Here is a 17,640-nt window from a genome sequence, read left to right on the forward strand (position 1 = left end):
TAAGCTTGGGTTTTTTTTAAAAAAAAAAAAAGTTTCTTGCTCTTAATGTTGCAAAGGTAGGATTCCAAATGTGAATGAATCTGTGGACAGAAAGAATCAATAATGTAATTCTGAGAGGAATGACAGGCCCCATTAACTTCAATAGTGTGCTGAGGCTAAAGGCTAATGATGATAATGTAAAAGTCGACATTCATCATTGTAGCAAAGACATCTAGCTGCTGTGGAGCTATGAGCAGAGCTTGCTTTAAGTTCTATTGCCTTTTCCCTGCAGTCTGATCCCAGTTTTATATGAATGATTGCTATTGCCTAAAAGCAGTGAACCTTACCAGTTCAGACAAGTGCCATACATACCAATGCTGTAGAAATAAGATCTCCATCTGTCATAGGCAGATTGAATTCTTTTTGGTATTGGTAGTTCTGTGGTGGGTCAGTCAAGTTATAATTGGTTGGTTCTTGGAACTCCCACAACTTGTAGCGTTCTTTACTCACCCCCATGACACTCAGTAAAATGTGAAATTCTTTCCTTACATAGAAAACATAAAAGATACAATGTGATATGATCCTTACAAACTAAAGACCTCCCTGAGCGGTAAACACATCAGTACGAATGGCAAACATTTTTTTGGGAGGCAACATTTGACCCAAATGATCACAGTAAACACATATTGCTGAAACTGAATTCTGCTATGGCTCTGCTTGGAAGTGTCACTTGGTGTCTTAAATAAGTTTTTCGAAACAGGTAACAAAAGTGGTTGACCCTTCAGTGCTTTTGCTTTACTCTTTTTTTTTTCTTTTTTTTTTTTTCCTTTTTGGTCTTTATATTTTGATTACAATTTTTTCCAGTCTTTCCTGTCATCACCTTCTTTCATTTCCCTCTGCACTGCAGTCACTCCATAACGTAATAGCAGACCTCAGACAACAGATGGAGAAAGTGGAGGTGGAACTAGCACTGTTCCAGGAAAAGAGGTTACAGTATGGTGATCAAGAGGTGACTTTTCCACACCATGCACTGCAACTGTAGACTCTGTGCAAAAGGCTTACCTGCATGGTAGCTATTAATACCAATATTTCTCTTAAATGCCTCCGAATATGCCTAATCATGGTCTTTTATAGGGATAAAAGATGCTGTAATAAAATAACATTCAACTTCAATTGCATTTAAATGCAATTATTAATGATGATGATTAAGAATAATAGTTTTATTTGCAGGACATCCATGCCAGAACTAATAAACTATTACTAAAATATGTCTTGCTTTTCAAAAAAAAAAAAAAAATAAGGCAACATAGAGCTGCTTACTTTATTACGGAACTTATTAGTTCTATGAGCTGACCCTTCATGGCAGTAAAGCCTTGGTGACCACTCTGCATATCTGAGCTTTATAGTTTTGGGAAGTAGAATTTTCAAAAATGCTCATTGTTGACCTAACTCTACCCCCACTGAAGTCAATAGTCAGTTGATTTCAATGAGGCCAATGCTGAGTGCTTTTGAAAATCCTGTCCTTGAGCTTCTTGTGCCATTCACGGGCACAAAATCACCAAAACCAGGGAAACTTCATATCCAGAAGAAAGCACAATCATCAAAAAAATGTCCTGAGCCCTCCAAAGAAGGTAGTTGATTACTCCCAAGTATAAAACAGACTTGATTACTGATAGTTAAATAATTGACTCCCACACAGTCATCCCATTTTTGTTTAGATATGCTACTATTGCTTCCCCTTGAACTGGAAGTCAGTTTACGCTATTCACTGCTTCTCTTGAAATGAATACCCCCTATTATTCTTTTTGCATAATTTCCTTCGTCAATTAAATCTTTGTCTCCTGGAGTGGCTCTGTTCAGTATTCTCAAATACAGTAGTTTTTCAGGGTTTATGATATATAATTAATTTCAGTAATTATTTATTTAAATTATAAATTTAAATAATAATTTAAATAAGTAGTTATGAATCAGTATTAATTTATTTTTTTCTATATTAAATAATCCCAATTGTGTCACACTCTGTTCTCTGGTAAAATGTCTCCATTTAATTCTCTATCAACTTTTTGTGCGGTTCTCTGTCCAGCTTGACTGTATCGTTCTTGAAGATGGCCAAAGCTGGACACTTTGGTCCAAATGTAGTGTTATGGATAACTAGGTAAACATACCTTGTGGTTCTTGAAATCTTCCAAATGGGAGGAAGTTTTCTTTAGGGAGGGGTGTTTACAGCCAGACGTGACCCTCTACAGAGCCACAACTTGAAGTTAAAACTGTCCTCCCTTCAGGGTTCAAACAGCACCACGCTCCTGTGTGGGGTGAATCTCTGACATAGATGTTGGAACTGGTGGGGGGGAGGAAGGGAGAAGAGTACTGCCGCACTCCCTGGCTTGAAATGGTTTCCATCATGTACAGGGTTTACAGTTTGGCTGAATGGCTCTCAGCACCCCCACTATACGAATTGTTCCAGCGCCCCTGGTCTCTGAGTGGTGCAATATCACCTATGGTTGCAGTTCGCATCCCCCAATGCCAGCAGGGGGAAATGAGTCCAACAGCCTAAAAATGTCCTGAATGTGCCTCAGCAGCTACCCATTCCCATTACTCATGCTAGGAGCATGATTACTGTGAGTGGGGGACGGAATGGTGGGGGGCTGTGGAAAGACAAGAGGCTACATGCTGAACAACCCTCACGCTGCAACATCTGAGGCCTGCCAGGGAAAGTCCTCCATAGGCCAGTGCACAGAAAAGCTCTGGAGTATGAAGTGCATAGTTTTTTGGGGAGCCAAATATTGGAACATAACAGCTGCACTTTGTGTCTTCTGGACATGTATGTACACCTAGCCCAAGCTATCTTTTTAACCCTTTTGTGTGTGTTTTTTCAGAGGAAAGGTTAAATACAAGTTGAGCAGGTTCCACAAAAAACCGTCTCGTATTGGTGTTTCACTTTTCACTCCAGGCTTGATCTAAAGCGCATTGAATTAATCATACTCATGTTGATCTCAGTGGGCATTTGATCAGGGCCTAATGATGATATTGTGGTTTTACATCACCATATCTGAAGAGCCAGGTGAATTTGGTGCAGATGTGGCAAGCACTATCACCAGTTCCCAGAAGTAATCTAACTGTGGACTGTTACACTGATTTGTATTAGAGTAGCACTTAGAGGCCTCCATCAGCATTGGGGCCCCCTTGTACTAGCACCTTGTAAGCAATAGTCCACACACTGAAAAGTTTATAATCTAAATCAATAAAATAGACAAAGGGTGGGGAAAAGGACAACTCAAGCAGTTGTTGAGGGAACTGAAGCATGAACAGATGAACTGGGATTTTCAAAGGAGCCTGAGGAAGTTAGGTACTATTGAAAATCTGAGTCTGAATGACTTGCCCAAGGTCAGAGAATAAGTCAGTGATGGGGCTGCAGAATTGAATCTCTGTTGCCTGAAGAGGGGGAACGGAGCTAAGGAATGCAAAGAGCAGGATTGTAGCTGCCTACTGTGTAGATGCATAACAGGGCTGTGGGGGCTGCTTGTTCCCCCTCTTCCTCTCCGGCCCATCTGTGCAAGGATGTGGTCTGGCCCATGTATGCTGATGGCAAAGATTTTATATAAACCTACTTCTCTGCCTTGGAAAACTGACAAAGGAATGTAATTTGGAGTATAATCTCGTATACCACACTCTTCGGCAGGAAATGAATTGTAAAATTTTCTTCTGCAAAACATATTGGTTGTATTTATGTTTCTGAAATATGTTCACAGATGTTCTTTAATTCTTTTTGTCCCTTTGCAATAGCTGTCTAATATTTTTAATGATGATGGTTATAAATTAGACAGCACCCAAATGTGCAGGATGAACTTGATAGAATAAATAAGAAGGCATGGTTCTTGCTCTGAATAGTTTACAATGTAATAGTAGACATGACACAGAAAGACAGAGTAGCTAACCATAGGGGATGGGCTGAGAAAATGCTTGGCTTATAGGAATAATATTGCATAGTGAGCTTGTGTGCACATCTTAACAGTTCTATTAATGTTCATTTATGTCATTAAATTAAATTGTAGGAAAAAAATTTTTAAAGAAATTTTGAATGAGGATTTGATGGATTTCTTTTTCTGGTATTTTCAGTGTCAAACAGTTTGTGATAAAGTTCTAAGTAATAACCTCATCAATTACAGACATAGAATTATTTGCCAGTTGTTTTGAAGTCAAACATCTAGCAACAACAAAAAAAATCCAAATCTGTGTTGATAAAACAATACACAAATCTAAGGCCAGAGGTGCAGGGATTTGATTGAAATCTTCAACATTTTTCATGAGCAAGGTACAGTTCAGTGTATGTTTATAAGAAGACTGACATGGTCTATCAGGTCCCACTTCATCCCTAAGTTGATGATCGGTAAGGAAATGCCAGGTAGAGCCAAGTTATAAAGTTGTACACTAGCATAGTGATCATTAACAGACTCTCAATGATCTCTCTCTTAATTAACTTTCTAGTTCCAGTAGCTTAACTTGGATGGGGTGTAGCTATATACTCTGACCTTCAAGTCAACTGTAAATTTTTGAAGTAGATGGAGAAGAGCTGTTTTATGTGGCAAGTTTTATAGATTTTTTTTTTCCCCATTCCTTGTTTAATCATTTTAATCACAAAAGCATATTTTCTTCCCCTCCTCTTCCCACTGGTTCAGAGTTGCAGCTTCTTCAGTTCTGTTTGTGATTCACTATTGACATTTGCAATTTTAAATGGTCTGAGCTTTCTTAATTGACCCAGTACTGTTGTTAAGGGCATTAATTTGTGTCTCTGTAAGGCGATATTCCCCTGCTTTCACACCAAATCTGTTTTGCAGAGTGCATACTCCAAAGACATGTGCATCAACTGCTTCAAAGTGCCAGGGAGGGCCACATCTGTATTAAACTATGCACCAATTGCTAACTAAAACTAGAGGGCAAAAAAGGGTGAAAGTCAATAGGATGGGGAGATGCCTGGTCTGCCTGTGACATGCTGCCCCTTGTTCCTGTTGTTACTGCATCTCAGTTCAGGGGAGCAACCCAGTCCCAACAATGACCTGCTGCCTGATACTGGGCTAGAAGGACCGCTAAGCTTCCCAGAGAGCATGGGTGCTTCTGTGATACTCTTCAGTCCTGGAGAATAAACCTGATTCCCCTTTGGCAGGAGGATGGCTTGTTCTGCCATCTTCCAAATGAAATAAGATTAAAGGCTAGAGCTACCAAAACCCTGTGAATGACAGTCAGGTGCCTCATTTAACCCCTACTGCCAGAAGTACCAACTGACCAACGGAAATAGCTTAAATTAAGTTGCAGTCATGGTTCAGGATAATAAAAGTTGACTAAACTCCCTAACTACACCCTACCCTTTTTCTGTAAGATTTATCTGCCTCCTGCTTCTTGTCTGATCTTCATTAAGAAATAAAAATATTGCTACGTGATCTTCAGATTCATTGAGTGTCTAGCATAACCAGTGAAACAGCTAAAAGGCAGGTAGGTGGAGAACATCTGGAATGGGCTGGAAGGTAAGTTATTCCAGCTACCTGTAACTATCCTTTAACGGAATTGTTGGGTTGCTTGTCTTAGATGAAGGGTGCCTGTCATTGGCTAGCATGGATGAAAGTAGACTGCAGCCAGGGGCGGCTCTAGGTATTTTGTCGCCCCAAGCGCTGCAGGCAGGTTGCCTTCGATGGCTTGCCTGCAGGAGGTCCCCGGTCCCACGGATTCGGCGGCAAGCCTGCGGGAGGTCTGCTGAAGCCGCGGGACCAGCGGACCCTCCGCAGGCATGCCGCCGAAGGCAACCTGCCTGCCACCCTCGCGGTGACTGGCAGAGCGCCCCCCCACCAGGGCTTGCCGCTCCAGGCACGCGCTTGGCATGCTGGTGCCTGGAGCCGCCCCTGACTGCAGCACCTTATATAGAAACTGGTAAAACTGAGCACCATGCTGTTGTCTGGGGCTTGAAAGTTGTTAAACTAGGAGGGTTTAGTCATTTTTCCGTCCTCCTGTGCCTGTTTTCCAGGACTCATAAAAAAGCTAATATATTTTTCTTGAGTGTTTTTCACGGCATTACAATTGCTGCAGTGCATTTTAAGAATGCACTGTTAGCCAAAATATAATGCTGGTCTGGGGATCAGGGTTGTAAACCTCAGATTAACAAAATGGACATGATAAATAAAAAGCTAGCCAGAGGCTTCTTTCAGACCTCAGCACTCAGGTAAATGTTTTCCCCTGCCAAACAGCAAGTTCAATATACCTTTTGTTATTTTCCAGCACACCATGCCTTGTTTACTTTCATGGAGAGACATTCTGCCCAGTCGTGAATGTTCTGTGTTAAAGAAGCTGAGGGTTTCAAACACACACGCTGCTCATTTCTGCTTGGTTTAGCTACCTGAGGATGTTTATGTAATCTAGTACAGTTACTTCCCCTGTGCTCTTCAGAAACAGATACAAAGGATGCAATAGTCATTGTGTTTATGATGCGTGATGGGAAATCCTCAAAAGGTGTGACAGCTCAGTTTGGAAGTTTATCTGAGAGGAAGGATAGTCTGGTGGTAAAGGCACTGGACACTTGGGTTCAAATCCTGGCTCTGCGATAGGCTTCCTGGTTGACCTTGGACAAATCACTTAATCTGTCTCTGCCTTAGTGTAAAATGGGGATGTTAATAATCATCAATAAGGCTAAGATTTTGTCATAGCTATTTTTAGTATAAGTCACGGCCAGGTCAGAGGCATCTGTTAATTTTTTCTTTTATTGCCCATGACCTGGCTGTGACTTTAACTAAAAATATCCATGACAAAATGGGGAGCTCTGGGGCCCCCCACCACCTGTGGGGGCTTTGAGGTCCAAGGTTCCCCTCTACCTGTGGCTGGGAGCTGCAGGGTCCCCTGATGCCCAAGGCAGAGAGAACTGGGGTGTGGGAGGGGCTCAGCCAGGAGCTGCGGGGTCTTCCCCCTGTGGTGGCTTGGAGCCCACCACGGCAACCCTGCTGCTGGAGGGGCCGGAGTGACAGGGATTCCCCTGCCTCCCACTGGGGCTGGGAGCAGCGGCGGGCCCCCCCTGCTGCCAGGAGCAGTGGCGAGTTGGAGCTGTTGCTGTGAGCTGCCGGGGTCCCCCTGCCACCTCCTGGGGACAGGGAACTTGAGCTGCAGGGGCCCCCCTGTCACCCATGGGGGCCCCCCTGCCACCCACAGGAGCTGGAGCTGTGGGGGCTCCCTGCCACCCACGGTCTAGGAGCTGTGGGGGTCCCCCCTGTCACCTGTAGGGGTGGGGAGCTTGAGCTGCTGGGGTCTCCCTGCCACCTGCAGCATCCGCGACCTCTGTGTCAAAATCGTAGCCTTAATCATCAACATATTTTTTTGCATCTTCATTGAAACACTGTCAACCTTGGTTTTAGTCTCATCTCTTTTAGCAAAGAGTTGTACAGCTGGTATTCCACTGCTCAGAGTGCTCTACCTCACCTGCTATTAGAATGTTGAAACTTGCTTGTCCCCAGCTGCATCACTTTGGGTGAAGTGTTGCTGCTGCGGAAAGGTCAGAAAGGGTAAGGCAGTCTTTGCAGAATTCAGATCCCAGTCCATTAGGGTTAGGATTGTGATCCTGGTTCTGAAGCAAAAGAGGAGTCAGTGGAGTTCACAAAGCACACACGTGACAGCATTCACAGCAGCTTTTGTTGCTTATGAGGCATGCAGCTCTGTGCTGCACAAATTTCAGCCTTTTGGTGGCAGTTGCATTCACGGCCTGGTAGACTATGTTGCAATACCATCTAACTTAATGTGACCAAAAATATGGAACATTATGAATAATATCCCATTCATTTCAGTGACAATATAGGTACAAAAATTGATTATAGGATGTCATCTGCTGGGACTACATGCACAAATAAGGTGAGCATAATTTGGATTCACACTGTGTCATCTTGTCTCACTGCTCTCCAATAATTGGTCTATTTGGTTTTGTTGTATAGTCTTGGTTAAATGTAACTTGCTTATATAGTCCCTTTATGAAGCCAATGTTTGATTTTGTATAACTGGAGGGTTTTTATTCTGGGTCACTACTATTTTACCACTTTTATTTTAGAGAGAGGACCAGAAACAAGACCTAATGTTATAGGAATATTGAAGAGTTACTGGGACAGAGTCTCCATTTCCTTGTCATTCACAACTGTGCAAAATGGGTGTCAAATGCTGCCAAATCAGGCCAGTAGCACATTCTACTCACTTTGCACAGGTATAAATGACTACATAAGGTGCAGGATGGTGGAGGATCCAGCTGCTGTTTTACTTAAGTCAATAAATCAGCTGATTGTTGCCTGCATGCATTAATTTGGTGCTTTGAGGAGGAAACCTGGAAATCCATGGGTCTGATTCTCAGTTGCATGAAGGTCTCTTTCTGCTGCTCTGGAAATGTAAAGGTGCTGAGAAGCGGGAGGGGGCTGTGGACATAGGGAGCACACCAGTCACTCAAAGCTACCTTTTCCGCTGCTGCTTCCCTCCTTCATTCCTGCATTCAGTGCAGGAATGTGGGAACTTGGAATTGGAGCCCATGGATGGTCCACTGAGCTCTGAATTGCTTGAATATTTGTCCTGACCTAATTATGAACTCTGAAGTGTCTGTATGCACAATGTGTGTGGGTTGTTTTGTTTTGTTTGTGGTATTGCTTTGTTTTTACCTTCCCAGTGATGTGTGATTGCTGAGCTGTTGTTTTGTTTATTGAATTTCTCTGTTTTTTCTTTTTCCTTTCACTCAGGGTTTGATGCAGGAAATCAGTGAATTACGGTTAAGAGTGGGAGAGATGGATAGTGAAAGACTTCAGTATGAGAAGAAGCTTAAATCCACCAAAGTAAGTTACACTAAGGGAAAGAGGGGAGAGAATGGGCACAAGCTGCAAATTTTGGAACTGTATCTGGTTTTCAAACATCCTGAAGTCTTGGGAATTTGCAGATCGAAGGCTTTTGTGATGCTCATTTAAAAAAACAGACAAGCCATTTGTAAATTTCATATTAGGTTCTGATTTCAAACCTCAACACACAAATTCAGGAGAATTCAGATCAGAGCCACAGATTCAGCCCCATTTCTGAGAGGCACCGTTGCTTTAGTTAACTAGCTGCAAGCAGCATTTTTTGTATTTAAATTCTGTTTAGATATTTGTATGCATGGATCAGGGAACATAATTTGTAATGAGAAAGGTATGGACCATGGGTGGGATGAAAATGGAGCAATATCTTCTTTTAAATGGGCGATACGTTATCCATGTTTACCCTGAAGAGAAAGCAGTAACCTGAGCAATTCTAGCATGCCATTTCTCTAAGTATCTAACTCTGTTGTGAATTCTGTTAGCTATCTAGCTTTGTTTCTTTTCTATCATTAGTTTTCTCTCATTCCTCTATCTCTGTTACCAGTCTTTAATGGCCAAACTTTCTAGCATGAAAATCAAAGTGGGTCAGATGCAGTATGAAAAGCAGCGGATGGAGCAAAAATGCCAGATATTAAAGGTGTAGTAGATTGTGGGTAATATTGGTCCTGTTTTGAATCCTTTCTGCACCACTGCTTTGTGGTCTGTGTTTGCATCTTGCTGTCATGCTGTCTGTGTTCTTTATTGATTATTTTCTGTTGACATGCAGTGTGCTCTTTCTACTAGAAACTAAACCTTGTGAAGTGAGATGTTCCTAACAAATTGTTTTTAGGGCATAAATAGGACGATAGAGGGATGTCACTAGTGCACAGGCCTTGTGTGGTTTACCCACAACTTTATTTTAAATTTAAAGTAAAGTACCTTCAAATGGGTAATTTTCACTTCTCCAGCTTGCATGCATTCATTCAGAAAAAGCTCTTACTGAGCTGTACAGTCACACACACACTAATTTCTCAGTAATTTCATACCAAAGACTTGTTAATGTGTTTTTAAACAGGAAAATAATTGTTGTAATACATCAACTTCCTTAAATATTATGAACATAATAAATTAACAGACCATATGTTGAGTTAATTGGGGAAAGTATCCTGCATCAGAAACTGAATGCAACTCCAATTTAAATCTCAATTACTGTACTAAAAACTCTTAAAGAGTCTAAGATAGGGACACATTTGTGGAAGAATGTAGGGCCTGTGACAGATCCAGACCAGTGGAGTACAGGAGTCTGGTAGAGGGCAAATATACTGGTCACTGGATGAGTAGTTTTCTGTTCCCTGAGTGACCAGAGCAGGGGCTGCACTAAAGTAATCGGGAACCTGCTAGAACCAATTAAGGCAGACAGGCGAAATTAATCATGCGCCATACCAAGCAGTGCTATCAGGCACCGTGTGGTTTAAGGGGCGCTCCAGTCAGGCTAAGAGAGCTCAAGAAGGAAGTTGTGTGAGGACTGGGAGCAAGAGGCACAAGGAGCTGAGAGTGAGAGGGTATGCTGCGTGGAAGACAAGGAAGTACAAGGTATCAGACACCAGAGAAGGTCCGGTAGTGCGGATACAGAGGTTTGGAGAGGCATGGGAAAAGCCCAGGGAGTGTAGCGCAGGCGCTGTTACAGAGGCACTAGAGAACCAGCTGCAATTCCACACGGGACACTGGACGGGAACCCAGAAGTGAGGCGGGCCCGGTTCCATCCAAACCTCTCACAACCTCTTGATCAGACAGCCAGGAGGAGTGGCTCGCAAACTGGAGGAATAGGATGAGGCAAATTGCCAAGACAGGCGCAGACTCACTAGTAAGAGGAGGAACTTTGTCACATAAACTGGCGTCATGGTGATTTGGTGTGCAAGCGCGCAGGAAGGAGGAGAGTTGATTTTTATAACAAAAGGTAGAGGGTTTATTTTTCCCCACAAAGATGAAAAAAAAAAAATTAAAGGTTTGCCAAAAATGCATTTGATACAGCGATGAGCCCAGCAGGAAGCTGCTCGGCCAGAAGCTGCACACTGGGAAAGTGGTGGCGCATCAAAGACAATCGCGGCTGAAGACAGGCTCTCAAGACTGGGCTATGTTGCGGGAACTTGGTAACCAGGTAAAAGACCTTACAGGAGCTGACTGCGGCCATAGGACACTAGACATATGGCCACCATTTGCTGCAAAAATGAGTGGGAGGAATAATGTAGAGCTACTGCCTTCTGGCTTATGGAGAGGACAGTCTATGGGAGCCTGCATCCGAGATCTAGTGTCTGGCAATCCTGTCCCATCTGTTTGAGGAACGGCCAAAGGCTTACTAAAGATATGCATGAAGAAGCGCAGCAACTACCCCCAGCTGAAAGCAGAGAAGCCTGGCCAGATCTAGGGTAATGAACTGCAGGCAGGCCAATGGTATACGATTGGTAAGGACCAGAACAAAACCCTGCGCACAAGTGTATACCTCATCCATCTTGCAGAAAGTGGTGCGAAACACGAGTCCTGGAGTCCGGAAGAGATATCTGAGAAGTTTGGTCATCGCCGTACAATGAGGGACCTACCGCAGAACTTCGGCAGGGTAACGCAGAACGACCTCCACCTATGAGGAGGTTCGTTGCAACACTGTGAGAAGGCGATAGGTGCGCAAGGGAGCGACCCGACAGTTAAGGAAGACACCCCAGGTTAAATAGCAGCTACCAAGCCAACAGCCGTCGATGACCACCAGGAGGCCCAGGTAAGAGACGGGGCTGAGGCCCACCAAGCCACAAAGAGTCGGGCATGAGGGAGAAAGGACGGATTTTAGATGCGAAAACTCGAGATCAGAGAATGCTAGAAGCCATACAGATGTTATGCCTGCGGTGGAGACAATATACTGCAAACAGTCCCATGCTGAGGACCTATGCAGATAATCTCGGGACTGGCAATCCATGCCCTAATCCCCTGTGGGGGTCTCACTAACCCCACACATGTGCAACACCAGTGAAACTAATGGGGTGAACCGAGCGGCAACGGTTATTCAGGAGTGTTTATCGCAGTGTCCTTGGGAAGCTGTCAAGTGTAGTCAGCTGCTGGGCTAAGCGTATAGGAAACATGCGCCAATGGGACAGGTTGCTTATTACCTCCACCATCCAGTAACTCGAGATTCAGAGGGAACACTACTGAGGTAGCAGCATGTGTATCCCTAATCCCCATACCTGGTGCTCAAGGGAGGCGCCATAGAGAGAGGAAAAGGGAACCTGAAGTTATGAGGATTCAACAGTAACTTCACCGTAGGTTCTCGAATAGTCCAGATTTATTTCATTCCAGACAGGGAGAAGTCAAAGGAAGGAGGGTCAGCTAAGGCCTTGGGAACCGAATACTGACCATAAAACCAGAGGTTTGCTCTTCATAGGTAGGTGACCTGAGCAGCTGACAAAGGAGGCCACCCAGGAGGAAGCACCTGAGTCAGACCCCTAACTAATCTTCTGCACCAGTAAGGCAACAGAGACTGGGCCCCTAGAGCTGGGCAGATAGCCCCAGAGAGGATAATTTGGACGTACAAGGCTGAACCAAGTAGACAACATAGGAAAGGAGGTGGATGAAATACATGAGGCCCAGGAAGGAAAACCCATGGACAGACCCCAAACTACTCATATATGCAGAAGAATCTTTATCGGTTGCCCCAGTAAAGGGCAGAGGTACACAGACCAGACCCAAAAACACAGAACGCCTGTATAAGTCTTGCTCATAGTCATCTTATTGGGCATTTGGTGAGAGAATGACCTGGCACAGCTAGCGAGGTTTTTGTGGCTGATTACATAAGAGGTGCGGAGGTACTCGTGTGTCCTGCCTGAAGGTGTCAGCTGCACAGTCCCGTCCCACCTGAGGACTTTAGTACATTCCCGATCATAGAGCCCTCTTTGAGTTGAATAGCATTGGACGCCTAGTGGGCCTCTGGAAGATGGATCGGCCAAACAATATATACTGTGTTAGAGACTATGCACTGTTCCAAAGCTGTCTGCTGCGGAACACAGCCTCTGAAACAAAGCAAAGAGCTGAGGAAATATTTGCCCAAGTGGCCTCAAGGAGATATTTACAGAGCCAAACGAACCCCATTTTAGTCAGACTAATGAGGACCCTGAACTGCCTCATATGCATACCCTGAGCTTCAGCTACCATCCACAGACGATGGGTTGGTAGAATAAGTTTTAATCGAACCTCAAAGCTATGCTCGGAAGTGGAAGTGGAGGAAGGATTGGGAACCTACATCTGTCATGTTCGCTATCCAGAGTACCATCAACCAGCTGGTTTTCCCCTTCATTATTTAAAACGGGAGTACACCGCCCGTGGATACTAGATATCAAGAGAGAATCTGGAAGAGGCAACCCAATGAGGGGAGAGATATATAGAACATAGTGATACAAGAGCGAGACGGATAGCCCGGGTCACCCCTATTGTATGGGAACATTTGGAAAAGGCCCAGGAGGCCCAGAGAACCCATTACAATAGCCAGACAAAACTCCGACAGTTCCAACCAGGGGATCGGGTGAAGGTGTTGGTACCTACGGCAGAAAGCAAGCTTCTGGCCCAATGGCAGGGACCCTATGAGATGGTTGAACCCGTGGGGGAAGTAACCTACAAGGTGTGGCAGCCAGGACGCTGAAAACAAGAACAGATTTATCACATCAACCTTCTGAAACCCTGGCATGCACAGGAGGCGTGCATAACTTCCAAAAAGACCTAACCCAGGAAAACAAGCCTTCCAAACAGGTGAGAGTGTCTCCCGATTTAACACTAGACCAGAAGAATGAGGTGTCTGAGATGATCTTCCGGAACCAAGATGTGTTCTCAACAAAACCAGGTCGAACAACCGAGACATATCACCACATCGTCACAAACCCTGGGGCCAGAATAACAATGAGGCCTTATTGGGTGCTAGTGGCCAAAAGTAAGGAAATAGCAGAAGTAAAAAAAAATGCTGGAGTTGGGGATCATCGAAGAATCCCACAGTCAGTGGTCCAGCCCAGTCATGCTGGTGCCCAAACCTGATGGCACCACAAAGTTTTGCAACGACTTCCGGCGACTAAACGAAGTATCCCAGTTTGATGCATACCTCATACCTCACATAGATGAGCTAGTGGACCATCTGGGTAATGCCTGGTATTTGACTACTCTAGACTTGACAAAGCGGTGCTGACAGATTCCCCTTGTGGAAGACGCAAAGGAAAAGACTGCATTCTCTACACCAAGAGGGTCTTTTTCAATATACTGTCCTCCCTTTTGGACTACATGGGGTCGCAGCTACTTTCCAGTGCCTCATGGACAAGCTATTATGCCCACAAAACAGTTATGCTGCTGCCTACTTGGACGATGTGGTCATTCATACCCCAGACTGGGAAACCCACCTAGAGAAGGTGGAGGCAGTCTTTGATACCTTCAAGTGAGCTGGCCTTACAGCAAACCCTGCCAAGTGCACTGTGGGGTTTACAGAGGCCAAATTTCTTGGTACATTGTGGGGAAAGGTCTGGTAAAACCCCAAGTGAACAAGTTGGAGGCCATCCAAAATTGGCCCCAACCACGTCGCAAGAAACAAGGAAGCATTCACAGACCTAAGGACTGCCCTCTGCAGTAACCCCGTACTGATAGCCCCTGATTTCACCAAGAAATTTATCCTGCAGACAGATGCATCGGAAGTAGGGGTGGGGGCCGTTCTATCACAGATGGTCGAGGAGGAGGAACACCCAATTCTCTACCTCAGTAGGAAACTCGTTCCGAGGGAACAAAAATATGCAGTGATGGAGAGAGAGAGTGCCTCGCTGTAAAATGGGCCATGGAAGCATTGCGCTACTACTTGCTCAGGCGCAGATTTGTCCTTGTGACCGAACATGCCCCTCTTCAATGCATGCAGCGGAACAAGGAGAAAAACACAAGGGTGACCAAGCGGTTCTTATCCCTCCAACCTTTCCAGTTCCGTGTGCAACACAGGGCAGGGAGCCATCACGGCAATGCCGATGGCTTGTCACGTGTGCGCTGTCTGGCTTCCCAAGCTGCCCAACCCCTTAGTGTTGAGCAGGGGGGAGGGATATGTGACAGATCCACACCAGTGGGGTACAAGAGTCTGGTAGAGGGCAAATATACTGGTCACTGGATGAGTAGTTTTCTGTTCCCTGAGTGACCAGAGCAGGGGCTGCACTAGAGTAGTCGGGAACCTGCTAGAACCAATTAAGGCAGACAGGTTGATTAGATCACCTGCAGCCAATCAAGGCAGGCTAATCAGGGCACCTGGGTTTAAAAAGGAGCTCACTCCAGTCAGACGAGAAGGAGCCAGAGGAGAGGAAGTGCGTGTGAGGAGCTGGGAGCAAGAGGCACAAGGAGCTAAGAGTGAGAGGGTGTGCTACTGGAGGACTAAGGAGTACAAGCGTTATCAGACACCAGGAGGAAGGTCCTGTGGTGAGGATAAAGAAGGTGTTTGGAGGAGGCCATGGGGAAGTAGCCCAGGGAGTTGTAGCTGTCACCCAGCTGTTACAGGAGGCACTATAGACAGCTGCAATCCACAGGGCCCTGGGCTGGAACCCGGAGTAGAAGGTGGGCCCAGGTTCCCCACAAACCTCCCAACTCCTGATCAGACACAGGAGAAGTTGATCCAGACTGTGGGGAAGATCACTGAGGTGAGAAAAATCTGCCAATAAGCGCAGGACCCACCAAGGTAGAGGAGGAACTTTGTCACAGGCCCAAACCTGCATGCCCTGTACAACTAGACCTCCTACTCTGAAATCAATACAAGTTTAGAGTGTCTGGGGAATGCAAAATCAAGCCTTTTTTTCTGGAACCATTGGCATCATTAGTGAAGCTCAGGAATGTATTTAAATCCAAATGTTACATTTTAGTGTATCCGTTTCAGGGCTTAATAGAAACATTAGAAATTGCAAAGGCAATTTTGTGTTTTGTTTTTAAAAGGAAAGTTGAGCAAATGCCATTTTATAATTATCAAATATGCTTCCACAAAGGGTAAAATCTTATTCCAGCTATTCCCATGAGGAATCCCAGTGAGGCCAAAGGGACATGTTGTTCAGGTGAGCAGAATTTGGCCCAAAGTTTGGAAACAAAATTTCATGCTGGGTCAGTGTGTATGGGGGTAGATACAGTTCAGAAGCATTTATCTGACCCCAAGCACCATCTGAGCTTTCAGTGTTCCAATGAAATGGGACTCATATCCAAGCCACTCACTTCGATTTTGGTTTACAAAACCAAATCACTGCTGAGGTGTTGCAATAGCAAACCCAGCTAAAATGTAAGTTTTATAGGTGAACTAACCTATGTAAGTGCAGTGACTCAATCCTATGTTGTCAGAATCGAAAGTGAGTTTAGATGGAATATCTAGTCCATGAGGTTTGGTTTGGTTTCCTTATTCCTTACTGCTAAAACTGCCTGTGACTTATTTTCTTTTTGTCTGAATTGCTTTTCAGAGTATTTTGTTTTTTATATATTATGATTGATGTTCTTTCATAGTCAGTTGTGCGTATTGATAAAACTGTTCATGGCCTGTTTGGAGACAATGCTGTATTTAAAGAGAAATCAACATCTGTTAGCCTTCAAACACATGCAATAAGCATACACATCCCCCATGTGTTCAGATACTATGTGATAAAATACTAGGCCCAAAATATAGCACGATTGAATTATTATGCAACTGTTTCACTTTCTGCACTTAGAACATACAAAGTGCTGTGAAAGTGCTGTGAAGCATTTAGCTTCATCCCCTTTATTTTTATTATTTACGCATGCTAGAAAGAAATACCCCTCTTTTCCCCACTGCTACTTTTAATTCAGACAAAAAAAAATCATCATACATTTAAATTGGTGATGGGACTTGCGTGGAAAATTTGGTCTGAATCCAAACTATTTCCAAATTTGGGGCTGTTTTGACCTAGGGGGAAGGGCTGTCCTGTTATAGAGATAGCAGCTTTGCTGCAAAAGTTGAGATTCAAAGTTCTGGGGACAGATTCTCAGCTGACATTATTTCAGTGGGCCCATAACAGTTTGCACCAGATGAGGCTCTTCTCCCTGGGCTTCTTCGGTGTGAAATTTCAGTTGGGAACCATCTCTAACTTAAATAGTAAAAAAATATTTAAAAATCCTCTTTAAAACTTAAACCTTGTTCTTCTTATGGATAAATGTTTATGTATCTATACAGGATGAACTGGCATCTTGGAAAGAGAAATTGGAACAGAAGGAAGCAGAAGTCAGAAAGTTACAGGAAAAATTGGTGTGCAAGATGAAAGGAGGAGGAGTTGAAATAACTGACAGAGGTAAGCACAAAGGGGGCTCCCAGTTAAGTTGAGGTTTCTAGAGGTCTCTCTTGCACAGTTGTAGTTATGCCTTATCTGTTTTAAATAATTGTTTCTGTCAATTGTTATAAGGGAATCATTGTTTTAAAACCTCAGTTTCGTTACACATTTTGCCAGCATGTTTATTACTTTTAACATATTCTGCAAGTATTCACAAAGCAATCATAAAACCTACAATAATAGGTTATTGATTTGCTTTAAAATAAGGTGACCAAGTGTTTACAACTCTGAGGCCCTGTCTACACTAGAAAGGGTTGCTGGGAATACCCCAAACCCCATGGATGAAGCTTGTAACTGCAAAAGTATAGTTTACTGCTCTAATGGAGTAAATTGCACTAGCAAAAGGACTTTTTGTATAACTGCGTCTATGTTGGGACTTGGCATAGCTAAGTTGGTTAGAAGTAAAGGAAGAAAAGCACTTCCCTGACCAATAGAACAGTGCTGATAGGGTTGCCAACTCTGACCAAAGG

The 17,640-nt window shown here is 44.1% G+C and overlaps 1 protein-coding gene across 11 annotated transcripts in view; it reads left to right on the plus strand.

The window, feature by feature from the left end:
- The window catches only part of PPFIBP1 (PPFIA binding protein 1), a 191,680-nt gene that overhangs the window by 129,521 nt on the left and 44,519 nt on the right, over window positions 1-17,640 (plus strand). For 4 of the 11 annotated variants that reach the window (XM_032775923.2, XM_032775922.2, XM_032775924.2 and 1 more), the window contains 4 exons: window positions 887-988; window positions 8,721-8,813; window positions 9,373-9,465; window positions 17,017-17,131. In XM_032775923.2, the coding sequence (XP_032631814.1) occupies window positions 887-988; window positions 8,721-8,813; window positions 9,373-9,465; window positions 17,017-17,131 (403 nt within the window). The remainder of the gene's footprint in view (window positions 1-886; window positions 989-8,720; window positions 8,814-9,372; window positions 9,466-17,016; window positions 17,132-17,640) is intronic. The other 7 variants (XM_032775927.2, XM_032775928.2, XM_032775929.2 and 4 more) reach the window with 3 other exon arrangements.

The sequence above is a fragment of the Chelonoidis abingdonii genome, chromosome 1, assembly GCF_003597395.2.
Source record: "Chelonoidis abingdonii isolate Lonesome George chromosome 1, CheloAbing_2.0, whole genome shotgun sequence".
Taxonomy (NCBI): Eukaryota; Metazoa; Chordata; order Testudines; family Testudinidae; genus Chelonoidis; species Chelonoidis abingdonii.